At 33.2% G+C, this 25554-nt stretch overlaps 3 protein-coding genes and 2 non-coding genes across 7 annotated transcripts in view; 4 read left to right on the plus strand and 1 right to left on the minus strand.

The window, feature by feature from the left end:
• Window positions 1-1531: 1531 nt before the first annotated feature.
• LOC133782056 (ATP synthase subunit epsilon, mitochondrial) lies at window positions 1532-4593 on the minus strand. 2 transcript variants are annotated; one of them, XM_062221209.1, is made up of 3 exons: window positions 4444-4593; window positions 3733-3978; window positions 1532-1754 (listed from the first exon to the last, which is right to left on the minus strand). In XM_062221209.1, the coding sequence occupies exons 2-3, from the start codon at window positions 3914-3916 to the stop codon at window positions 1726-1728; spliced, it is 213 nt and encodes a 70-aa protein (XP_062077193.1). In that variant the 5' UTR covers window positions 3917-3978; window positions 4444-4593; the 3' UTR covers window positions 1532-1725. The 2 variants fall into 2 exon arrangements, with proteins under 2 accessions (XP_062077193.1, XP_062077195.1); XM_062221211.1 differs by having other exon boundaries at window positions 4452-4568.
• Window positions 4594-4639: 46 nt separating this feature from the next.
• On the plus strand, window positions 4640-7068 carry LOC133782055 (uncharacterized). Of its 2 annotated transcripts, none has more exons than XM_062221207.1 (6): window positions 4640-4766; window positions 5965-6011; window positions 6124-6142; window positions 6233-6310; window positions 6418-6522; window positions 6615-7068. In XM_062221207.1, exons 2-6 carry the CDS (start codon window positions 6007-6009, stop codon window positions 6729-6731), a joined length of 324 nt encoding a protein of 107 aa, XP_062077191.1. In that variant the 5' UTR covers window positions 4640-4766; window positions 5965-6006; the 3' UTR covers window positions 6732-7068. The 2 variants fall into 2 exon arrangements, with proteins under 2 accessions (XP_062077191.1, XP_062077192.1); XM_062221208.1 differs by lacking the exon at window positions 4640-4766 and adding an exon at window positions 5714-5735.
• LOC133787793 (small nucleolar RNA Z159/U59) lies at window positions 5322-5405 on the plus strand. The gene has a single exon (XR_009872793.1). It is a non-coding gene; the product is annotated as a small nucleolar RNA Z159/U59 (small nucleolar RNA).
• LOC133787792 (small nucleolar RNA Z159/U59) lies at window positions 5643-5727 on the plus strand. Its single transcript, XR_009872792.1, has one exon. It is a non-coding gene; the product is annotated as a small nucleolar RNA Z159/U59 (small nucleolar RNA).
• A 5782-nt stretch (window positions 7069-12850) lies between the features above and the next one.
• The window catches only part of LOC133784972 (uncharacterized), a 39608-nt gene continuing 26904 nt past the window's right edge, over window positions 12851-25554 (plus strand). Inside the window, exon 1 of the mRNA XM_062224234.1 lies at window positions 12851-13232. Coding sequence (XP_062080218.1) covers window positions 12851-13232 — 382 coding nt within the window. The remainder of the gene's footprint in view (window positions 13233-25554) is intronic.

The raw sequence follows: 25554 nt of genomic DNA on the forward strand, positions 1-25554 counted from the left end.
ATTTTTTTATAAAATTATTATCGTTTAGATTGATAAACTCATTAGCAAATAAGCTTTTATATTTATATATCTTCTATATAAAAAATATGTAGAATATTTTTTATTTTTTTCCATTAATTTTAACATAATATTCTTATATTTAATAGAATATTCTTATATTTAACGGTAGATTGTAAACCTGATTTAAACTTAAATAAAATTAAATAAATAAATAATTAAATAAATTAAAATATGATATTTTTGAGATATTTTATAATGATAATTATTTAAACTTAATAAAAATACTCCATATTTTTTGGAAAAAATTATATTTATGTTTTTAAAATTATTTATAAAGGTATTTTTATAATTTTATATGTTATAAAAAAGTTTATTTTTATTTTATTTATATTAAATTAATGTTTTTTTAAGTTAAATTTATTTTATTTGCTGCAATATTAAAAAAAAAACAATTAACCTTTGGATTTACGTGATTTAATTGGGAACATAAGCTCCAGATGTACTTACTCGAGTACCATATTCAATCTAGGATGGTCTTACTTCTTGAGCATGGTTAAGCTTTTCACAATCCATTTTCATTACTTTGCTATTTGGATTTCGGTATTCTTCTCGATTTATTTGCATTTTGGTTCAAAGTCTTCCTCGTTTAGTCTGATTCATCTTCGTGTTGTTCATTGTTCCTTGATTCTCCATCACCTTTTTTGGCTGGTAAGTTATCCAGTTTAGCATTTTGTAATTTATTTTTTTGTTTCATGTTTGACTTTGTGTAAATGAGCAGTTTGATTTTCGTTCTTAGTGTTCTTTGTTTACTTTGATTCATCTTCGACTTCTTCATTGTTGCGTAGTACTCCGTTTCTTTATTTATTTTTCATCTTTTTTTTTTCATGTGTGGAAATGAGGGGTTTCATTTCACGTTCTTGTGTGTTTACTTTTTTGTTTAAGAAAAGTCACGTTTTTTTTCAGGGAAGTTATGAAAAATTCAAGTGAAGAAGAAGTTAGTAGTTCGAAGGATATTATGGATGTTGATGAGAAGAGTCCTAACGCACTTACGAAGAGTAAAAGTACAACAATTTAAGTCCAGTACCACAAGGATTAAAACTTTTGTGTCAAGAATTAGTAGTTTTTCGTTGTTACATGTATGTTTGCTGATTCTGAAGGTATTTTAAAGAAATTGAGAGCAAAATTCATTTTTTCATGATAAGTTTGTAATAACAGACTTGAACAAAAGATTGAAGAAGAAACATAGAACTATTTTTAAGAAGATGTGCATCGAGAGAGAGAGAGGATGCGGAGATGTGGTTTATATTGGGTGGGAAAGTATATAGGTTTTCAATAATTGAAGAATTTGCACTAGTTATCAGATGTTTAAATTGTGATGGTAATAGTTATCCATTCATATTTGTTACTGTGAGTTAAACGACTGGTCATGTTGTTGGAAAAGTTGAAAGGGTTGATGTGGGTGACCAATTGAATGATATTTTATGTCAAAGAAGGGTGATCATTAAATAAATGTGTTATGAAATCCACAAACTTGCAAAAACACAAGCATTATTCATAAATTTATGCTCTGAACTCAAAACAGAGTAATTACATTATTAATCTGTGAAAGGTTTAACCATGACAGATTCAATACAACGTCAACCTTCGGAAGTCAAATATCTCAACAACAACAAAAAAAACTTGAATCAGAAAGTGCATAATCCGAGGATCATAAAATACCTCTGCTCATTCTTCCCCAGAATCTGAACGGATAGCTGAAATTAAAAGATGCAATTATACCGTTAGGAAGGTGATTCATTGAAAATGTGAGCCATACTTGAGCAAATCGCCAAGTATTGCATTCATTTGTATAAGTTGTCAAAAATACTAAATTACACGTAGAAACAATGGTTAAAGTCATGAAAATTTCCATAAATCATTTCACAGCGAGTCAACACAATTTATACAGCTGATTTTGCCTTTTAACATCATTCAATAACACAGATATAGGACCCACACCCACCCATGGTTTGCTCCCATTAGGTTTCAGATTCAATTCCTCTCATAGAGACCGACTCAATAAAATTTGCTTGAGTTTCCTAGCTCCCAAAGATTGTTGGGTTCAGCAGAAGATTTATATATACAAATAATAATAATAATAATAATAACAAGCACAAATAAATATCTCAAAATAAACTCGAGTACTATGCCCTTTCCAAAAGAAAAACTTGAGCATTAGGCTGACATAAATGCTTTCCAAGAACTAAGTTCAATCTAATATTAGAGAGAAAAATTCATTATTATTCTAACCAAAAAACAGAAGCATGTGAGAACTTTTCTAGCAACAAAACAATGGACTGAGAAGATCCTAAAATGTAATGCAATGAAGAGAAAGAAAGAGGAGGGCAACATGAGGCCTTGATTTAATAACTACTTGAACAAACTTCCATATTTCTTCTTTCATCTAATTGAGTTGCAAACAGAGAGATGCATGGGTGCAATGTTTGTGAAACAAGAATGATCATAACAAGCATAAGTCAGAAAAATTCACAAAATTTTACACTATATTCAATCTCATAACAAATAGCATTTTAGTAACCAATTGGTATCCTTCTTTCTTTATGCAATTATAAAGTTGAAACAGCAAACATGCTAAACCCGATTCATTATACAAACACGATTAAAACCCCTCCCCCTCCCACACACCAACCACTTGAGGTAACCTCAAGTGGCTGCTAAACCGGATTAATAAGAAAGTTGTAAAAAAATTAGCCATTATATTTTAAAACTTGAATGTGGAAAACCCTTTAACGTGAACAAGCCACAAAAATTTAATCCAACGAACTTCCTTTACTAAAAACAAATGAGTCACTCTATTCAAAGGTGGAGGTAAAAAATAAACTAAAAATATAGTTCAAACAAAACAGTTCAAGCTAAAAACTTTGGATCTTAGCAAATAAAGCCTCGACATATTAAATTGAGAAGCTAGATAGATCCCCTTCAACCCCCTTCAACTTATCTATAAGCAGAACATTAAAAAAAAAGGCCTTCTGCTTCACGATTATGGGGGTTTAGAAAATGAAATTGGTGCCTTCATTAATGGTGGATGTTGTGATATGTTGCTTAACTTTATTATTGATTGAGTGGGGATTATATTTAACTGGAAAAAGAGTAAAAATCAATAATATCTTCAATTACAAAACAATGTGTAGCCTAAGACTCATCCAATATTCACCATTTCGAAAGGCATACTAATTTTTACTCTTTTTTTTAATAAAAAAACCTAGGCTTCCCGCTTAACCTAGACTAAGAAACCATAGAGCCAAGAGGGATTCGAACCTTATACCTTGTGGGAGCAAACCGTCCCACATGCCTGACCATTAGCCCTCTTGGGTAAATTCAATTTCTCACGTTGTCATTTGGAAAATTCCTCTTTCGTACTCATGGCACACACAAGAACCCTAATTTATATTAGTTTGCCGCATCAATTCAGTCCCATCGGAGTAAATCGCATTTGGTTCATTTAAACCATACAAAAAATCAAAACAGGCATTTGAATGCAGACCCATATAAATTCATAGCCTAAACAATCGAAACATAATTGCAATACTGAAGAATAAACCCTAACCCATTCAAAGAAGAAATACCCATATGGATAATGGCAGAAAATTATAATGATGTACATCCATCAATAAAGTGGAAAATGAGAGAGAGAGAGAGAGAGAGAGAGAGAGAGAGAGAGCGAGGACTAACTGGGCTTTTCGGGAATGCCGTTGGACCATTTGGAGACGGCGAAGTGAACCTTCTCGCGTTGAAGGGTTTCCGTCTTGAAGGGCTCTTTGAGACAATTCCTAACGAGATTGGCGCATATGTTGGAGTATGTTATGTAAGTCATACCCGCCGATCTCCAGAACGGTACCGCTGCGTTCGACGCCATTTGCTTTTCTCTCCTCCGATCACACTTATCTCTGTTATCACTCTCAAAGTCTCTGCGTTGCCCTAAAAATATACAAATAAAAAACTTAGTATAAATGTCATGTCACAATACAGCTAATACAGACAGCCCATACAGGGATCCAACGCATTTTGTGATATAAAAAAGAAAACATTACCTGAACACATCAAAAACATTATATAAATTTTAAGGAACAATGTACAAAATAATTATACAATTTTCTTATAATTATGATAATTAAAAAAAACTTTATAATATTAACTTTTGAGAAAAAAAAAATCATATTCGATTTCAATTTCCAACGAAACTAACTGCAGTGCATAGATCCCTAATTTCTTTTCCACCATTTTCTCGGCTAACAAACACAGCCCTAGAGTCCCCCATTTTCAAAACTTCAATTCAAAATTAAGATACAAAAAACCAGAAACAGATCGCAGGGAAGTCAAATCAGATTCAAATGAGATCAATCGAAACTAAAAGTGGATGATTAAAGAGGGATGGCGTCTTACTTTCTTACCTCGGAAGCAGTCCACCAGTCTCAACCAGTTGGAGGAAGGCGAATGATGTAAAGAAGTGTAGGTTTGTCTCGTCTCGTCTCTTCATCTCTAATTGGGCCTCACCTTCATGGGCTGGGCCTATTATTTGGACTTTACCCTTTTACTAATGGGCTGATTCTCATGGCCTAAACACTAATTTACAGTAGTCGGCATAAAACCTCTGCAGCAGCGCTGGATTAGGGTTTTGTCGTTCCAACACCATACAGCCAAGTAGTCTTCGTTCTCGTCTATTTTCAAATTGTAGATCTCGCTCGGACACTAGGAAGCACTTGAAGGTATGCAAATCTTTAGCTCTCTCTTGGAATTTTGTATCTTCATGTATGCGATCTTGATTTTAGGGCTTTCTATTTTCTTGGGCTGTTCAAGCTAAAATTGACTCTTCTTTCTCGGACTTCTCTTCGGACATCTGCAAGTTGGTCCGTTGTGTGCGCATTGTTATCACCTTGAGTTTAATTTGTACTTTAATTTATCTGTTGCGTGTGGAGTTTTTTTTTTTCATAGAAGAGTTATGGGAAGAAGAGAACCATGTATTAAGGACCCTTAAATTTTGGCCTTCTGTATTATACTCTAGCTTGTTTATTTGTGGTATGATTATCTTCATCATGTGTCATGTTTCTCATAATTTTGAGCTTAAAATGCTAGATATTGATGAATAAATGATTACTTTGCCGGATAATTTTATTTTATAAAATAAATAATATATGTACCTCTTGTTTTTTGGCATTAAGTACTGAAGGTGCTTCAATTTACTGAGTACATAATGCCCATTTACCTTGGAAGTTACTGAATTTTTGAAAAATGGTAATGCTTTTGGATAGAATTTTTTTATTGCCTCTGAGGATGAGCAGTGAATAACTTTCGTTCTTCCGAGATACCCCATGCGGAAAATTATTGGAGACCTGAACTGAAGAGGCTAAACTAGGTGATTTGTAGAACCATACTTAGAAAATTAGGGTGTTGCCGACTAGACATCTGGGGTGGTTGTGTTGCCATTTTTTGTTCTGAAATGATAGTGAAGCAAATCTTCATTTAATTTTTGGTCATTTAGTTCTGAAGATGTTTCCATTGCTAGAGTGAATGATCTCCATTTACTTATTTTTTGTTCCTAAATGTTGTTACCGCTTTCAGACATTTTGTAATTTTTTTGTATTGCCTCTGAGGATGATCAGACTGGTAACTTTCGTTCTTCTGAGAAATCCCATGTTGAAAACTATTGGAGACCTGAACTGAAGAGGCTAAGCTAGGTGATTTATAGAACCATACATTTGTTGCAGGGGGATTGTGTTGATCTTTTTTTTTCTCCTGTAACAAGGATTATTGTTCCTGTTCAAGTTTTTTTTTTGGATATATGTTATAGACTATTTGGTATTCTTCCTCGTTCCAGCAAGCGTTGCATTTTTTTTCTTTCTGAAAACATTTATATTTCATATTGTCAAGTTGTTTAACTGTATATCGTTTGTTTGTGATTTTCAGGCCAGAGCAAAGTTTGGATTTAAAAGACATTAATAATTCACAATGAGGTACTGCTTTGTTCATATGTGCTTTTGCATTTATTTTTTCATTATCTTCAACTCCTTCTGTAGATACTGATGTGTCTTTTCTTGGATTGGATTTGTGGTTTTACTTCTCCAGTCGGCCAATGGAAGAAGATGTAAGTTTATACTACTCTGTTGCTTATTAAGTATTATTTAAAAGTATCTTCATCAGTTTTCATTACTTAAATGAACGTTGGTCGCTGCAGGTTGTCAAGACTGAGGATGAGGAATTTAATACAGGACCACTTTCTGTTCTGATGATGAGTGTCAAAAACAACACCCAAGTAATGCTCTCTTATGATTCCAAAATTTTGTGTTTCATTTGTGCTCTTTGCATCTTTAGTTTTATTCATTTAGTTTTTTAAATTCAGAATTATATTTTGTCAAGTAGGTGCTCATTAATTGTCGAAACAACAAAAAGCTTCTTGGTCGAGTGAGAGCTTTTGATAGGCACTGCAACATGGTTCTCGAAAATGTTAAAGAAATGTGGACCGAGGTAATTCTTGTTTCTTCATTGTTCTATATCATCTCATTATGCTTTAATTCATTCATCATTTAATACATACATGTCTTTAATTTAATGTTCAGGTACCAAAGACTGGGAAAGGCAAGAAAAAGGCACAGCCAGTAAACAAAGACAGATTCATCAGTAAAATGTTTTTGCGCGGAGATTCTGTTATCATAGTGCTTAGAAATCCCAAGTGAGATAACATGGTATGATATATCCTACTGATTGTTTTTTGTAGTAGATTTTGTTAATGGCACAAACAGTCCTAGTAAAACCTGTAAGCAGCTGAACTTCCCGGCCTGCCCTTGGTTACTCCTAATTGCATTAAATGACTTGAGACCATAGATATTGTTCCAGAAGTGTCTTAAAAGGGCTGTTTGCCATTCTTGTAGTTAGTTTATATGGCATCTTCTTGATTTGTCTTGACCATGTTGATGTGATGCCACCATAAACAATATTCACTTCGAGATTGAGATTCAAATCTTTGTTCATGTTAAGATAGTTTTATACCATAAATTTTACCATTGGTTATTACATTGTTTGGGTGGCTCTAATCATTTTAACAGATGTTGTGGTTGTCTATAAATATATTATGCTTTTCAAGCCGAAATTCAATTTAGAACACTCTACTAAGCATGACTCAAATCACATCACAAGTGACAGCGGGTAAAAAGGTTGAAAATGAGTGTCTTAATGGCCAGTTACTACAATTTCTTCTCAGTACGTGGTCTCTAGCAAATTGTAGTGACCAGTTTTATAACATCTATTTTGCTGGATCATCAGAATGTGACCAGTTTTATAATAGCGTTGACTTTGCTTCTTCTGCCGGGTCATTTCAGTTCAACATCAAATTGTTGGAATATGATTTAATATGATTTCATAACACTTGGAACACGATTTTCAGAATGGTATTGGATTTTTTTTTTTTGTCGGGTAGAATAGTAGTGGAATATTAATTGCTCATTAAACTTCAAACCCAATAATATATATAAAAGTAGTTGAATAATGTTGTTTGAAAGAGTACTGTAAATTTTTTAGAATTTTGAATAATATACTGGGTTAAAACAACTACAATGTACAAGTCATATAAAAAATACAATTATAATTTTCTGTGTCAAAAAAATAACTTTCTATGTGTCGAAAATAGATAATGAATGCACCAATGCTGCCATTTTAGTGGTTGTGTTTGTAATCTTATATGATTATGGTATATATTAACAATCCCGTGATTATATATATTTATTAACCTATAATACTAAATCATTTGATGTCCTATTAAACATCCTCGACTTACTTCTCGTATAAAAAAACAATCTTTCAATCTTTGAGAGTAGTAGGTTGAGACTCAAACCAAAGTCATTCAAGATGTTCTTTGTACTTAAGACGTATGTGAGCACATAAAGTTAACTAGCATTAATTTTATATTATCTAGAAGTACTCAACACATAATAAGATAGACTAGAATTTTTTTTTTGGTTTACTCAGAAAAAATTATCCAACTTTGACTCAGATAAGAATAACAATATATATATATATATAAACACTAATGTAGTTAGGATTAGTTAAAATACAAAAATCAAGTATTACTACACAAACTAGGTGAAAAACACTTAATAATTTCACATAGTGAAGATCTGAAAATTGAGATTCTATTGTAGGCATTTAAAAGTTGTGTTTTTGGGTCCGAAGTGATACAATGAGATATCTAAAGATGCCCAAAAAATTTGGGATTATTTGGAGGTGTTTAAGGTCAATTTTGAGAGTTTTCACCTGTTGAAGTGGCGTTGCGTTGCCATCCTAGTGGCGTTGCATCGCCTACAGGCAGGCGATGTGTCCGTGTTTTGAGCTCAAAATGATGTGTTTTAAGGCTCTAATCCTATTGGTTAGACCTAATGACGGTGCTTACACTATAAAAAAATTCTCATAGAGTTTTTGATAGACTTGATCACTCTGTAAATTCTCTCTCTAATCTCTCTCTTTCTCTAGCTCTCAAGATCACAAGTTTTCTCCAAGAAAATCATAAAGAAAGTGTGTCTTTGTGAATTAAATAACTTATTCAATCTCAATTATCATTTCCTCTTAGAAAGGGCCTCAAGCATCCATTAAGGGCTAGGAAATAGAGAATTTGGACAGTGATACTCCTCGTGTATAAGCCTTGTTTTGATTCCCGTCATAGAAGAAGAAAGTTCAAGTGGTGTTCTAACAAGGGTTTGAAGCTTTCAAGAAAATCTAAGAGTATTTTGTTAAAAACTAGGATTTGCATTCTCTATCTCAATCTTTTGTTGGTCTCTATTAAAGATAATTATGTGTAGATTCTTATTATTGTAGTGGTGTAATATCTATCTCCAAACAAATACTATGAAAAAATTAGGAGTGATCAGACATGTTGATGTCTTAATCATCGACCTATATATGTTACATGCAAACATATTTATATAAATATATGATATATCTAATTGCTTTCCTATAAAATTAATTATAAGTGTTGACATTGTTATATATGCTATCTCACATTGTATACAATCAAAACTAAAACCAATATTCAAACACAAAAATAATATGTGGTGATGAGTTTTACCAACTTAGTTTACAATGTTGGTGTTGGATTTTGTTCCGATGCAACAAACGATCAAGAAGTAGAAATGTCAAGACACTGGTCGATTCGTTATGCTTGTGTTGGGAGTATAACTTATGCCCACAAAATAATATTGTAATTCAAGAGAATTAAACCAAATATACTCACATAAACAATGGAAGAATAGCACAACTTTAATCAAGAGGAAAAGAGAAACCCTAGTTACATAAAATCATAAGTTTATAATTTTATATAATAAATCAATGGAGATGAAAATAAGACTTGACACAATTAGAATTGTTGTCCAAAAAATTATATTCCTATCCCCCCATAAGAGATTGCTTGAAGCTACTACAATGGGTTTAAGATATACAAGCCTTGTTCTTCAAACAAGTCAAGCTTTCTTGACGAAGATCTTGAAGAAAACTAGTACTCTTTATGAGTTAGAGAGATTTTGAGAGAGAGAGAAAGAGTGGAGAGTGATCAATTCACCAAATTCTCATTTGAACCCCTTAAATAGTGTATGACCACAAACAGAAACATGACGGTGGTCAAGACCAAAAGGACGACAAGAGGAGAAAGACTGCGTCAAAAGGCAATAGGAACAAGAAGTCTTACGTGGAGTATCCTTAATGCCCTATCTGTAAGAGGAAGCATTCAAGGGAATGAAAATACAAGACTAAAGGTTGCTTCCACTGTGGACAAGAAGGTCGCCTTAAAAAAGTCTGCCCAAAGTTGAGAGACCATAAGAAAGATGATAAGCTAGTACCAGCCAAGGTTTTCGCTCTTACAATGGGTGAGGTAGAAACTAGTAATACAGTGGTATCAGGTGAGATCATCATCTTTGGAAAACCATTCAATGTTTTATTCGATTTTGGAACTACGCATTCCTTTGTCTCTATGAATATGACTGATAGCTTAGATAAACCATGTGAACTTTTTAGAGATAAGTTTGTTACAGAACTACCCTCGGGGGGTAGAATGCTATCTAGCAGAGGAGTGTGCATTGTTATAGTTAGAATCGAAGGAAGAGGGTTACCAATAGATTTGATCGAGTTAGACCTTAAGGACTATGATGTAATATTAGGCATGATTTAGTTAGCAAAACATGGGGAAACAATAGACTGTAAGGTAAGACAATCAACTTTCAAACAGAAGGCAGAGAGCAGTTCACCTACAAAGGGGAAGTTTCTCGAACTCGCATACCGTTACTCACAGCTCTCAAAGCTCAATGGTTAATTAGTAGCGGTTTCCAGGCGTTTCTAGCCAGTGTGGTGAACAAGTCACGAGAGACGCAGCTTGAACCAAATGACGTACATATTGTGTGAATATTTCTTGAGGTGTTTCCAGAAGATCTACTGGGATTACCTTTGAATAGGGAAATCGAGTTTGAAATAGAGTTGGCACCAAAGACGTCACCAATCTCGAAATCTCCATATACAATGGCGCCTACCGAGTTAAACGAGTCAAAGGTGCAACTGCAGGATCTATTGGACAAGGGTTTTATCTGACCTAGCTATTCGCCTTGGGGTGCACCCATGCTTTTTGTCAAGAAGAAGGACATGAGTATGAGGATGTGCATTGATTATCGAGAGTTAAACAAAGTGACAATCAAGAATAAATACCCTTTGCCCCGCATAGACGATCTTTTTGATCAACTACAAGGATCTACAGTATTCTCGAAGAAAGATTTGCGGTCAGGGTATCACCAGCTAAGGGTACGAGAAGAAGATATCCCAAAGACATCTTTCCAAACCAGATATGGACACTATGAGTTTTTGGTTATGTCTTTTGACTTAACAAATGCATCAGCCACGTTCATGGGTTTTATGAACTGAGTATTTAAAGACTACTTGGATAAGTTCGTAGTGATGTTCATAGACGATATATTATTCTACTCAAAGATGAAAGTCGAGCATGAAGAACACCTGCAACTGACGTTAGAATGACTCAAGAATCACCAATTGTACGCCAAGTTTAAGAAATGTGAATTTTGGCTTGAGAAGGTGGCATTTCTAGGACACATCGTGTCTAAAAATGGCGTAGAAGTAGATCTAGCAAAGATAGAACCAATAAAGGACTGGCCCAAGGCCAAGTGAGCCACTGAGGTGAGGATTTTTCTGGGCTTAGCAGGATATTATAGATGATTTGTTGAAGGGTTATAAAAAATAGCTACACCCTTAACAAATTTGACAAGGAAGCAGTAGAAATTCACATGGATGGAGAAGTGTGAAGAAAGCTTTCAAACTTTAAAGGAAAAGCTCATATCAACACCAGTTCTATGGGTCCCTAATGATAAAGGCAAGTTTGTAGTATATCGCGACGCGTCAAAGCAAGGTCTTGGATGTGTTTTGATGCAAGACGGTAAAGTGGTCGCATATGCCTCGAGATAGCTAAAGGAGTACGAGTAGCGATACCTTTTCATGACTTGGAATTAGCAGCTGTAGTCTTTGCTCTAAAGATTTGGAGGCACTATCTGTATGGAGAGAAGTGCGAAATTTATGCGGACCACAAGAGTTTAAAGTACTTCTTTACGCAAAATGAGCTTAATATGAGGCAACAAAGGTGATTGTAGCTAGTAAAGGACTATGACTGTGAGATTTTTTATCATCCAGGAAAGGCAAATGTCATGGAAGACGCACTTAGTAGATGGAGTTACGGAAGCATATTGACACTTAAGGGGATATCACAACCCTTACAAAATGATATAAAGAATTCCGAAATTGAGTTAATAACTAGACAACTAGTTGACCTCACAATCAAGTCAACACGCATGGAGGAAATTAAGGGGAAACAACAAGAGGATGAGTTTCTTCTTAAAAAGAGGGCATTACTACAAAGCTCAAAGAATACTGATTTTTCTATGATGAAGGAAGGCATGATACAGTATAGAAACCGAGTGTGTGTGCCAAACAAGGGAGAATTAAGAAAATTTATTATGCAAGAGGGGCATACTTATCCATATTCACTTCATCTGGGTTGACCAAGAGGTACAACGATGTCAAAGAAATATATTGGTGGTCATGAATGAAGAAAGACATAGCAAAATTCATAGCTAAGTGCCTTACATGTCAACAAGTTAAAACCGAACATCAGAGATCCGCTAAAACATTGCAACCATTAGAAATTTCCGAATGGAAATGGGAAGATATATCCATGTACTTCATGGCGGGGTTACCAAGGACCACCAAGTAGCGCGACTCTATTTGGGTGATAATAGATAGACTTACAAAGTCCACTCACTTCTTGCCAATAAGAACATTTTTCAACCCTGAGCAATATGCAAAACTTTACGTGGCAGAGATAGTAAGATTGCATGGTGTTCCAAAGACAATAGTCTCTGATAAAGGATCGATTTTTACCTCAAAGTTTTGGGAAAGTGTACAACGTTCTATGGGCACTAAGTTAAAGTTAATTATGATATTTCACCCTCAAACCGATGATCAGTCAGAATGCATCATCCAAATATTAGAAGATATGTTGAGGGCATGTGCATTAGACTTCTCAGGATCATGTAGCAAGTATCTACCATTAATAGAGTTCTCTTACAACAACAGCTATCAAGCTACGATAGGAATGACACCTTATCAAATGCTCTATGGAAGGAAGTGTCGATACCACTTCATTGGGACGAGGTTGGTGAAAAAAGATACTTAGGACTCGAGGCCATAAGAGAATCAACAAAAGTGGTAGAAAAGATTGTTTGCAGTAGGAAATCAAGTCTTTTTCAAAGTATCTCCGATGAAGGGGATTATGCGTTTCGAAAAGAAATGGAAGTTAAGCCCAAAGTTTATAGGTCCTTTTGAGATATTGGACAAATTGGGACAAGTAGCATATCAGTTGGCCTTACCGCCATCATTAGCTGAAACACATGATGTTTTTCATATATCTATGTTAAGAAAGTATGTATTAGATCCATCTGATGTGCTCAATTACGAGGCTCTAGAATTAAAGCATAATTTCAGCTATGAAGAACGACCAGTACGCGTTCTAGAACAAGGAACTAAGGAGTTAAGGTCCAAAAGTATCCCTATATTTAAAATCCTATGGAGCCATATCACTGAAAGAGATGCAACGTTGGAGATGAAGGAAGACATGAGGGAACGGTATCCTGAGGTATTCAGTAAGTAAAATTTCGAGGACGAAATTTCTTTAAGGTGGGAAAATTGTAATAACCAATGTTATTATTTTTCTTTTAAGCGCCTTAATTAGGACCTTAGGTTAGTTTTATTAGCTTATAGTTATGAATTGAGTGGTGGAATTTAAAAAGATTGCTTTAAGTTTAAATTATTTGTTTTAGGGTATGATCTTATTGTCGGGAAAACTTATACAAGATCTTTATTTATTTTCATGTAGATCTAATATTAAACAAGTTAAAATGAAACAACCTAGAATATGTTTCTAAAATTGAATTCATAGAGAAATAATGATAAGAATACTTACAATATACGCAATGAAATGAATGAGTCATTCCTTTAGTTTCTTTAACCTTTGTATCCTTTTTGTCGCAGAGTATTAACAAGAAATTGAATTGATCTTCAATTTTCTTCACAGGCTTCCAAAGTATCTTTAGAATCACCTAGACTAGCGTGGAAAATTCTCAACACATGAGATAGAGACAGAGAGAAGAAGAGAAAAGAACAATAAGGCTTAGAAAAAGGACTTATGCAGTAGAGAGAATCTAAAACCTAATAGATCTTCTGATCTTCTGGGAAACTTATGTTTTAGAAATCTGATTTTATCTATCACTTAGCACTCCTTTTATTAGACTCAATTAGGTCATTTATTTAATTAAAAAATCAATAAAATAATATATAATATCAGCCCTAGGTCGAAATTATCATGGGCTTTAGGCCCGTGAAATTTCCCATTTGATTATAAGCCCGTTGGACTTAAAATCAAGGCCTGTTTTATTTTATATTGATTTAATTAATTAAATAATTATTTAAATCATATATCAAATTAATTATTTATAATTTGAACCTTGATTTAAACTTATTTATTAATTTAGATATCAATTTATCCTAATTAATAAATCTGCCCTAATTTATCTTTTCTTGTCTAAATTACATAACTCTGTAAAACTATCCAAAATTGACCTAGTCAACTTTGATAATTCTAATTGATAATTAAATCAATTAATTGAGACTATCTAGATGATTTTATCCAAGGTACAGCGGGGACCATGGGCCTATGAAATCAAGCTTTTATAAGTTATCATAAATCTAACAAATAAATTTACTAACTTATTAATTCCTTGTGACTCCACTAAAGACTTGGAATTGCACTCTTGAATTCATAGACCTTTCTATAAGCAATATAGATACATTATTAATTATCCATTATTACAACCATAATTGTCAATCCTCCTCTATAGACGGTCTACAATGAGATGGGACTACAATACCGTTTTTACCCCTCATTGTATTTTATCCTTAAAACACTTAGTTCCTTGTAAATGATATTTCAGTAAACTAATATTAATTACTGAAATGAGATCTCTATTATTTAACACCTTGAACCAAACTAAAAGGAAACCATCGTTTCACTTCTTCCTTAGAGGTTACAGATGTGCATATCTATGATTAACACTCCCACTTAATTATATACCAAGTTCCCAAGATGTAAGTATGGGCTAGTCTAAAGGGTAAGCTGGTAACGAACAAGTCAAATAACTTAAATAATACAATCAATTAGAATACTAATCACTCAGAATTGAGATTGAATTGACCTATGGTCAACTATATGATATGAATAGAATAGATAACAATGTTATGTTTACTTATCTTATCTACTGTCAATATCGGTCCAGTCCGATGTAACAAATACATCCGATTTTATCTACTTTGCTAATGTTCTGGAAAGAACATAACACTGTAATGTGTAAGTAAATCATATCGTAGATTGGCAAGTCAGTGTAAATCCTGTGTACTGACTAATCTTAGGACTAACTTATTTTTGAACATATAATCATATTTATATTCCACTGTGATTAAGTCACTATAAATACAATTAGCTATATGCTCGGGATTTAATAGAAGTTTATATTAAACAAATAATCATGAAAATAAAACATGTGAGCAAAGTGATTGACCAAGTCAAAAAATGATTTTTATTCTTTTATTGATAATAAAATGAGATTACAAAGAAATTGGATTTTAATTAGGGCATAAAACCCCAACAAACTCTCACTTGCACTAATTGAAACTAATGCCTTAATTCTACTAATCTCATTTCTTTGATATGCTTATCAAATGTAGCTTCTGGTAGTGTATTTGTAAACGGATCTGCAAGATTGTCTTCAGATACAATCTTCATAACCTTCACATCTCCCCTGACCACATATTCTCGAATACTGTGATACTTCCTTTCTATACGCTTACTCCTCTTGTGACTACGAGGATCTTTCGAGTTGGCTATCACTGTTGTATTGTCACAAAACAACACAAGCGGTTTATCCATTTCTGGAATAACACCAAGATTTGAATAGAACTTCTTTAGCCAGACTATTTCCTTAGCTGCTTCTGATGCGGCTATGTACTCAGCCTCCATGGTGGAATCTGAGATTGCAGACTGCTTTACGCTTCTCCATATCACAGCTCCACCCCCAATGAGTAAACACCATTCCAGAAGTAGACTTCCTACCATCGACATCAGTCTGAAAATCTGAATCAGTGTAGCCTACAGGGTTCAGAACACCACCCTTGTAGACTAACATATAATCCCTAGTCCGCCTTAAATACTTCAAGATATGCTTAACTGCTATCCAATGTTTTGATCCTGGGTTTGACTAATACCTGCTCACTACTCCCACTGCATAGCATATATCTAGTCTAGTACACAACAAAGCATACATCAAACTTCCAATTGCAGATGTGTAGGGAACTTTTCTCATTGCATCTTCCTCTTTAGGAGTCTGGGGGGACTAATTCTTTGAAAGATGAATTCCATGGCGGGACGGTAAACGTCCTTTCTTGGAATTTGTCATTGAGAAATGTTCAAGCACTTTATCTATGTAAGCTGCTTGAGATAGAGCTAAGAATCTGTTCTTTCTATCCCTAATGATCTGGATACCTAGAACATAACTTGCTTCACCCAAATCCTTAATCTAGAATTGAGTGTTCAACCAATTCTTCACATCTAACAATTTCTTAACATTATTTCCAATGAGTAAGATATCATCTACATAAAGAACTAGGAATACCACTATTTGATTTTCCTTCAGTTGGTAAACACAAGACTCATCAATATTTTTTTTCTAAGCCATAGGTTTTTATTATTTCATCAAACCTAAGGTTCCAGGAACGAGAAGCTTGCTTAAGTCCATAAATGTACCTATTCAACTTGAAAACTTTTCCTTCTTGTCCAACTACTTTAAATCCTTCTGGTAAATCCATATAAATGACTTCGTCAAGCTTTCCATTAAGATAAGTTGTCTTGACATACATTTGCCATATCTCATAGTCGAGAGCGGCTGCTATGGATAGGAGGATGTGAATGGACTTGAGCATGGATACCGAACTAAAAGTTTCCTCATATTCCTCGCCTTCTCTTTGGGTATAACCCTTTGCCACTAATCAAGCTTTATAAGTTTCGATATTTCCATCAACACCTCGTTTCTTCTTGTAGATCCACTTGCACCCAATGACCCTAAAGTCACTAAGTGCTTCCACAAGATCCCAAACAAAATTTAAGTACATGGACTCCATTTCCTGTTTCAGGACTTCGAGCCACAGTTCCTTTTCAGAGCTAGCCATTGCATGTTTGAAAGAAAACAGATCATCATCACTAGTGTCACCAACAACCATATTGGTTTCACCATCCAAACCATAGAGAACTGGGTTCCTAGAAACCCTCCCACTACAACGAGGCTCAGTGACTATTTACTCAAGAATAGTGGTACTTTCTTCATTTAAATTGACTCGCGTCAGTTGGACATGAAGAGTGGGAATTTCATCATCAACTCGCGTTGATGACGATGGAACATTGGTTGGAGTCAATTCTTTAACTATCTCCTCTAAAACTTCTTTGTTGCGTGGTTTGAAGTTTTGGACATAGTCATTTACTAGAAGAGTAGCATTCGTAGAAGTAAACACTTTCTTTTCTGAATGACTATAGAAAAGTCCACCCCAAATACATTTAGGATAGCCAACAAACATGCAAACTTCAGTTCGCGGTTCTAGCTTTCCTTCCTTTTTCATCAGGACGTGGGCGGGACAGCCCTAGATTCTATAATGGCGTAAACTAGGTTCACGACCATTCCGGCATTCTAAAGGTGTTTTGGGGATTGATTTAGACGGCACGACATTGAGAATGTCATTCGTAGTTTCAATTGCATGTCCCCAGAACGAAGTTGGTAGAGTTGAGTAACTAAGCATGCATCTAACCATTTCCAATAAAGTTCTGTTTCGGTGTTCCACTACACCATTTTGTTGCGAAGTACCCAGGGCAGTAAGTTGTGATAAAATCCCAAGTTCAGTTAAATGATCTTGGAACTGCATATCCAAATATTCTCCACCCCTATCAGATCGCAAGATCTTTAATGTTTTACCTAATTGGTTTTGAGCCATTACTAGGAATTACTGAAACTTTAAAAATGTTTTTGATTTCCTATGCATTAGGTAAAGACATAAGTATCTAGAGTAATCATCAATGAAAGTGACGAAATACTCAAAACCACCCCTGTCTAGTACATTCAAAGGTCCACAAACATCTTAATGCACAAGTCCAAGTGGTTCTTTCACCCTATCATCCTTGCAGAGAATGGGCGCTTGGTTAGTTTTCCTTCTAGACAAGATTCACAGACAGGTAATTCACCTAAGGTGAGTTCCCTCAAAGGCCTGTCCTTTGTAAGTCTTTGAATCCTATCATAGCCAATGTGACCTAGTCTCAAGTGCCATAAATACGTCAAGTTGTCGTTTTCGGTCTTCTGACGTTCATTGGTCTTAGGTTTAGCTACTTTGAATAAATCATTGTTAAGAGTGAGGGGTTCGTTAGGTTGTAGAATATAAAGCCCGTTTTCCAAACATGCAATACACAATTGTGATCCATTGAAAGAAATAGATATATTGGAACTTGTGAAGTCATAACAAATTCTTCTAATTGGAACATGGAAACTGAAATTAAATTTCTTCTAAAGTACGGAATAAAAAATACATCATTTAAAATTAAAAATTTATTTCTGAACTTCAGACGAGCTCTTCCTCTAGCTTGGACCGCAATGAACGCTCCATTCCTAACTCTAAGCTTTAAGCCGCCTTCGCCACTTCCTCCCACGATTTAAGAAACTGTAAAGAGTTACAAACATGGTAAGTAGATCCAAAATCAGTAATCCAAACATATTTATCATTCTCTAAAACACATCTTTATAAGATATATGAACTATAATCATTACCTTTGTTTTTAGCTGCTAGAAACTTGGGGCAATCATGTTTCCAATGTCCCTTCTCTTTGCAGCGAAAACACTTACCTTTACCTTTCTTGTTTTTCTTGTTCTTCCCCTTAGGCGTTTGTGCACTTGGTTGTGCACTCGTCTTTGTAACCTTTGCAGGCTTGGGGTTGTTGTTTTGTCCACCTTTCTTCTTGTTTCCAGCTTTTGAAGATGAAGCTTGGTTAGCTTCAGCTTTAGCTGGATCAGTAGCAGCAATAGTAGTTGTCTTATTTTCTCCTCCCTTACTTGGTCCACCCATGATAGACTCAAAAGTCTGAAGCTCGTTCATGAGCTGCGTCAGACCATAGTTGAGTTTATCCAACACATAGTTGGTGGGGAACGATAGGAAAGCTGGAGAGAGACTGTTGAGGATTAAGCCAACTTGAGTTTCCTCATCTATTGTTGCTCCATGCAGTTCAGCTTCCTAAAAGTAGTTTGTCTTCTTGATCAGGTGATCATGAACATGTTGAGACGGTGCCATTCGAGCATTGGCATATTTCTTGGTGGCCTCAAAACGAGTCTACGCTAACTTGGCACCAAACATGTCTTGGAGCTGATCCATGATTTCGTAGGTCGTCTCGACATTCTCCATCTTTGTCTTGAGAGTGTCGACCATACTAGTCAACATGTAGTACCGCGCCTTGTTGTTAGTCGCCTACCAACACTCATACTTATCCCTTACAGACTTGGTAGCTTATTCAACTGGAACTTCTAGGGATTCCTAAGTCATGACGAACTTGGAGTTGTCACCAATCAGCACAATGTTGATGTTCTACTTCCATTTAAGGAAGTTTTCTCCAGTGAGTTTCTCCATTAAAAGTTGAGGAAGGATGGGAGTAGACACAACCATACTTAAAACTGCATACTATCAATAAAATAGAAATTAATCACTTTTGCTCAATAAAACTTCTATTCACACAAAATTCAAGAAATAGTACAACATATACCAAAAATATGTAAGATATAAGAAAAAAATACCAAAATAATCATATCTTTATTTCTTTAGGTTTTTAACTAATCTATGATATCCTTGTCCCGGTTGGCGAGAGTAAAAAATATCACTAGTTAAATAAAGTTGTAAACTTATTTAATAATGGACACCATTATTAACAACCTACTATTCGATCAAAATAAGAAAACATAATCTCTTATTTTATGATTTAGACCCATGGTTTCGATAATTAATAGATTTAGTCCTAGTAGTCACCATAGGGGTGAGTCTATTAGAATTTGACCTATAATTATCTATCTTTCGAAATTTAACCTTGTCAAAATAACTAATGAATACCTTCCGTGGGGGGGCGAATCAAAGCGTATCGAGGCCCCATTAAACTATTGACTTTGTTAAACCAACGGTGGAGATCGAATATAATTCTTAAAATATGCTCATTATAAAATTAAAAATAGTATTTTTATTATTAATTTTCGAAAATTAATGACTATGGTTCTCCAGAAAATTGAAAAGATTAAATTTTTAAAACTAAAGTCCTATAATTTCCTATTAATTCTAAAGTGTCACATTGAAACAAATTCAATTAATTTAGAATTGATTTTTTTCTAATCAATATTTAGGTTTAACTAATATAATGAGCCTATACAATTAAGTCAAACTCAGGTAAATCGGCCTTAACAATTGAGTTTGTATGGAGGAGGACTGTGTCCAGTATGTTGTTCCCACTACAAATTCCCCCATACTTCCATACAAGGTCCAAAATACAGGAATTTAAACCTTCATTTTATTAATTGTTATTAATTGATTAGACCCACTATAGTCATGCAAAGCAAATGGGTCTTCACAAGTACAAGTGGAACCACTTACAAGAAAGGAATTTAAACTTGACATTTTCTAATGGGCCCAAATAAAATCTATCATTTTTATGAATATTTTATTTTGTAAAATCCATATATCTAGCAAACATATGGGCCACTATATGCATCTAAGCCAAATTACAAAAATACCACATATAGTTCAAACATACATGTTATATTTGGATGGGCATAATCATGTTACTATATGAGCAATTTTATGAATTTATGCAAAAATACCACAATTTATTTCATTTGCAAAAATACTACAATTAATTTTCTAGAATTTATCCAAAATTCGAATAAATTAAATTTTGCAAAAAATAAATAAGTCAATTTAAATGAAATTTATCAACAATTAATCAAAGTTAATTTAAATTTCATTTATCAACAATCAACTTAGTTTAAGTCATTTTGAAAAATATTAATTTAATTTAAATAGGATTTATCAACAATTTACTAAAGTTAATTTAAATCCCATTTATTAAAAAATATTTTATTAATTGTTATGAAAAACATGATATTTAAAAAAATTTAACCAGTTATAAATTTTTAAAACAAATATCATTTGCTGTTTTTGAAAAAAAATATCTTAAACAGTTGAACAAATTCAAATATCTAGTTAACAAATTTTCAAATTTCATATAATTTAAATACTAAAATCTATAGAATAATCAAATATTATTATTTTCAAATATCAGATTTTAAAAAAAATCAAGTACTAAAAAATATCTTAAATATTTGAAACTTAATTATAATATATTAATATATTAAAATATTTAAAATTAATTAGTTATCCTATTTTTAAATTTGAATTTGAATCTTTCTAGAAAATATCTATTTTTAAATGATCAAACAACAAAAATATCATATTTCAAAAAAGAGATTTTTAAATAATAGAAAAGATATGATATTTTTGTATTGACCTATTAAAAATATATTAAAAAATCAAATTTTAAGAAAAAAAATTAATGTAGGTCGTGGCCAGTGAAAACTGGTGGTTGCGGCCACGAGACAAAACTACGCATTTTTCGCGTCCTAGCTGCGGGCACTGGCCCCTGTTACCCAGGCTGCGGCCACTGCCCGAGAAAAAAAATTTGATAAAATTTGTGAAATTTTTCAAGCCAAAAACATTTTTTAAATAATTTTTACCATGATTTACATCAAATAAAGCATTTATATAAAAATTATTTGCAAATAAAACACAACAAATTAACCCAAATATGCTAATAATCACATAAAATTCAATATGCATGCATAAAAAACATGAAATCCACCCAATTACTCAACATATCAAATAATTCAATTTTACCATGTTCATGCATGAAAATAAAGATTACCAAAGATTCTGAGGCCAGTTGTTGGGAAAACTTATACATGATCTTTATTTATTTTCATGTAGATCTAATATTAAACAAGTTTATATGAGACAACCTAGAACATGTTTCTAAAATTGAATTCATAGAGAAATAAGGATAAGAATATTTACATTATACGTAGCTGAATGAATGAGTCATTCTTTAAGTTTTTCTAACCCTTGTATCCTTTCTGTCGAAGAGCATTACCAAGATCTTCAATTTTCTTCATAGCCTTCCAACGTATCCTTAGAATCACCTAGACTAGAGTGGACAATTCTCAACACATGAGACAGAGTCAGAGAGAAGAAGAGAAAAGAACAATAAGGCTTAGAAAAAGAACTTATGCAGTAGAGAGAATCTAAAACCTAATAGATCTTCTGATCTTCTCAGAAACTTATGGTTCAGAAATCTGATTTTATCTCTCACTTAGCACTCCTTTTATAAACTCAATTAGGTCATTTATTTAATTAAAAAATCAATAAAATAATAGATAATATCAGCCCTAGGTAAAAATTATTATGAGCTTTAGGCCCGTGAAATTTCTCATTTGATTATAAGCCCGTTGGACTTAAAATCAAGGCATGTATTATAATCTATTGATTTAATTAATTAAATAATTATTTAAATCATTTATCCAATTAATTATTTATAATTTGAACATTGATTTAAACTTATTTATTAATTTAGATACCAATTTATCCTAATTAATAAATCTGCCCTAATTTCTCTTTTTTTCTCTAAATTACATAACTTTGTAAAACTTTCCAAGATTGACTTGGTCAACTTTGATAATTCTAATTGATAATTAAATCAATTAATTGAGACTATCTAGATGATTTTATCCAACGTACAGTGGGGACCATGGGCTTATGAAATTAAGCTCCAATAAGTTATCATAAATCTAACAAATAAATTTACTAACTCATTAATTCCTCGTGACTCCACTAAAGACTAGGAATTGCACTCTTGAATTCATAGAACTTTCTATAAGCAATATAGATACGTTATTAATTATCCATTGTTACAACCATAATTATCACTCAATCCTCTATAGACGGTCTACAATGAGATGAGACTAAAATACCGTTTTTACCCCTCATTGTATTTTATCCTTAAAACACTCAGTTCCTTGTAAATGATAATTCAGTAAACTAATATTAATTACTGAAATAAGATCTCTATCATTTAGCACCTTGAACCAAACTAAAATGAAACCATCATTTCACTTCTTCATTAGAAGCTATAGATGTTCAATGATTAACATTCCCACTCAATTATACTACCGAGTTCCCAAGATGTAAGTATGAGCTAGTCCGTAGGGTAAGCTGGTAATGAACAAGTCAAAGAACTCAAATAATACAATCAATTAGAATACTAACCACTCATAATTGAGATTGAATTAACCTATGGTGAACTATATGATATGACTAGAATAGATAACAACGGTATGTTTACTTATCCTATCTACTCTCAATATCGGTCTAGTCTGATGTAACAAATACATCTGATCTTATCTACTTTGCTAATGTTTAGGGAAGAACATAACACTGTAATGTGTAAGTAGATCATATCGTAAATTGGCAAGTCAATGTAAATCCTGTGTACTGACTAATCTTAGGACTAACTTATTTTTGAACATATAATCATATTTATATTTTACTGTGATTACGTCACTATAAATATGAGTAGCTATATGCTCGGGATTTAATAGAAGTTTATATTAAACTAGTAATCATGAAAATAAAACATGTGAGCAAAGTGATTGACCAAGTCAAAAAAATGATTTATATTCTTTTATTGATAATAAAATGAGATTACAAAGAACTTGTGTTTTAATTAGGGCATAAAACTCCAACACTTATGACTTAGAAAATAATTATAATTTAGATAGTTATAATTATTTTAGTTATTATTTATAAGATTTTAGTATATGATTAAATTATAGTATAGCTTAAGATTTTATTAAAAATTATGTGCACATGTCATTTGGTGATTTAAGAAGTATACTCGTGGCATTAAAAAATAAGTCACACAAATTATTTGAATTTAGCTAGGCCGAAATTCCCTATAGAATTAATAGGTGGATTTTTTATGAATTAATTAATTAAGTGTTAGAGTTAAATTGAAGAACCAAGTGGAGATTTACCTAGTCTTGGGCGTGTAGCTTAAAAATAGGCTAGTTTTTTTACTCATTTTGAACTTGCATGGATAGGTGTCACACTAAGCTTGATAAGTTGGAGATAGATTGAAGCTTGTTGAAATATTTGAATTTTAAATGGCATAGTCTTGGGCGTGGGAGACTATTAAGGGAAACAAGTGATGAATTTTGGCCACTTTGGTTACTTGTTAGTGTGTGTGTCATGTTGAGAGAGTTTGTAGCACATTTGAATGAGCAAAGTAGAGGCTGGACAAAACTACCTATGCGGATGGAGAATTTGAATTTGAAAACTAGTTGAATTAGTGTGGAGAAGTTTAAGGAAATGGGTTGGGGTTAGAGCCTATAAATAGAGCTATTCCCATCATCATTTTTTCACACTCAAAAGGCAAGCAAAGTAATCTCATTTTTGAAATCCATAGCTCCCAAAAGCCCTCATCTTTTTGCTCCATAAAACACACCATAGCTTAAATCTTGTAGTCTTTATAAGTGCTCAGAATTTCTTTCTTCTTCTATTTTCATAATTAGCCTCAAACACTCTAGCCATTATAGACCCTATATAGCCGAAATACCAAGCTTCTCAAAACACTATATAGTCGAAAATACCCCAAGTATTAAAGCTCTTAATATCATTGTTGGAGATAGGCATTATTTTGAAGGCTAAGGATTTCGATCTTTTGGTTCTAGGGCGAAGGTACGACTTTATAAGGCTTAGAGTTATTGGAAGTTTAGTTTATTATAAGTCTCTAATCTTAAATCTTTTATGTTGTATATAAGGTTTTGGGAGAAATCTATTAGCAAAAGCAATATATTTTTCTTCTCTTTTCCACACTTAAGGTATGGAAAATTAGGTAGTTTTAGTTATGACCTTTTAAGTGTTTTGCATGACCCTAACATTTCAGGTTCAAAAGAGATAAGTGTGGATGGATCTAAGGTGTTCAAAAATTGTATGACGGACCTAAGTTGATGTCCAGTAGGCACAGTTTCCAAAACTTGTATGACAGACCTAAGTTGATGTCCGAGGCTTAATTGCCACCCCTTATAAGCACTTATCTTTTCTTATACATGTTTTGTTATTATGACCTATGTTTATGACTTAGACTATGTTTATAACCTAGGATATTATGATCTTACATGACGAGCATAAATACGTTTTGATATGAAATTTTGTATGAATTTATGATTGTTATGACTATATGTTTATATGACTGTTGTATGTATTTTACTTACTGGGCTTAGAAGCTTACTCATGATATTATTGTGCAGATAATTGAGATAAGAATGTCCGGTGGCGAGTGGGACCTAAGAGCTTAGTGATGTATTCGTGGGGACAATATAGTCAAGGAATGATCAAAGGCCTAAACTTTTATTTATGAAAGAATCTTCTTTAAGTATCTTTATCTTTATCAAATGTTGCTCATTACATTTTGTTAAAGACCTTATTTTATTTTTGTAAAAACATGGGATCCCTTTGCTTATTATGATTTTCTTAAATAAAGGAGCAATATTTATGTTTATGATCCAATGTTGTGTTCTCAATAATATTATGAGAAATTAGGGCGGTGTAATACTCTACTTCCTTAGAGTCATTACTAAGTGAGTTAAAAATGTTCCATTGGCTCGCTAATCAAGGTTTTAGGTTAAAAGTGTAGCTAAACTGGAATAAAAAGTCATTTAATGTAAAAACGTGGTCATT

This window comes from Humulus lupulus, chromosome 6 (genome assembly GCF_963169125.1).
Source record: "Humulus lupulus chromosome 6, drHumLupu1.1, whole genome shotgun sequence".
Lineage (NCBI taxonomy): Eukaryota > Viridiplantae > Streptophyta > Magnoliopsida > Rosales > Cannabaceae > Humulus > Humulus lupulus.

Excerpts from the sequence above, each read along its gene's own strand:
- LOC133782056 (XM_062221209.1), bottom strand. The coding sequence starts at position 3,916 with ATGGCGTCGAACGCAGCGGTACCGTTCTGGAGATCGGCGGGTATGACT. Across the intron at positions 1,755-3,732 it reads CGGCATTCCCGAAAAGCCCA|CTATCCGTTCAGATTCTGGG; the intron begins GTTAGTCCTCGC and ends TTTTAATTTCAG.
- LOC133782055 (XM_062221207.1), top strand. Across the intron at positions 6,311-6,417 it reads GTGTCAAAAACAACACCCAA|GTGCTCATTAATTGTCGAAA; the intron begins GTAATGCTCTCT and ends TTTGTCAAGTAG. Across the intron at positions 6,523-6,614 it reads TTAAAGAAATGTGGACCGAG|GTACCAAAGACTGGGAAAGG; the intron begins GTAATTCTTGTT and ends TTTAATGTTCAG.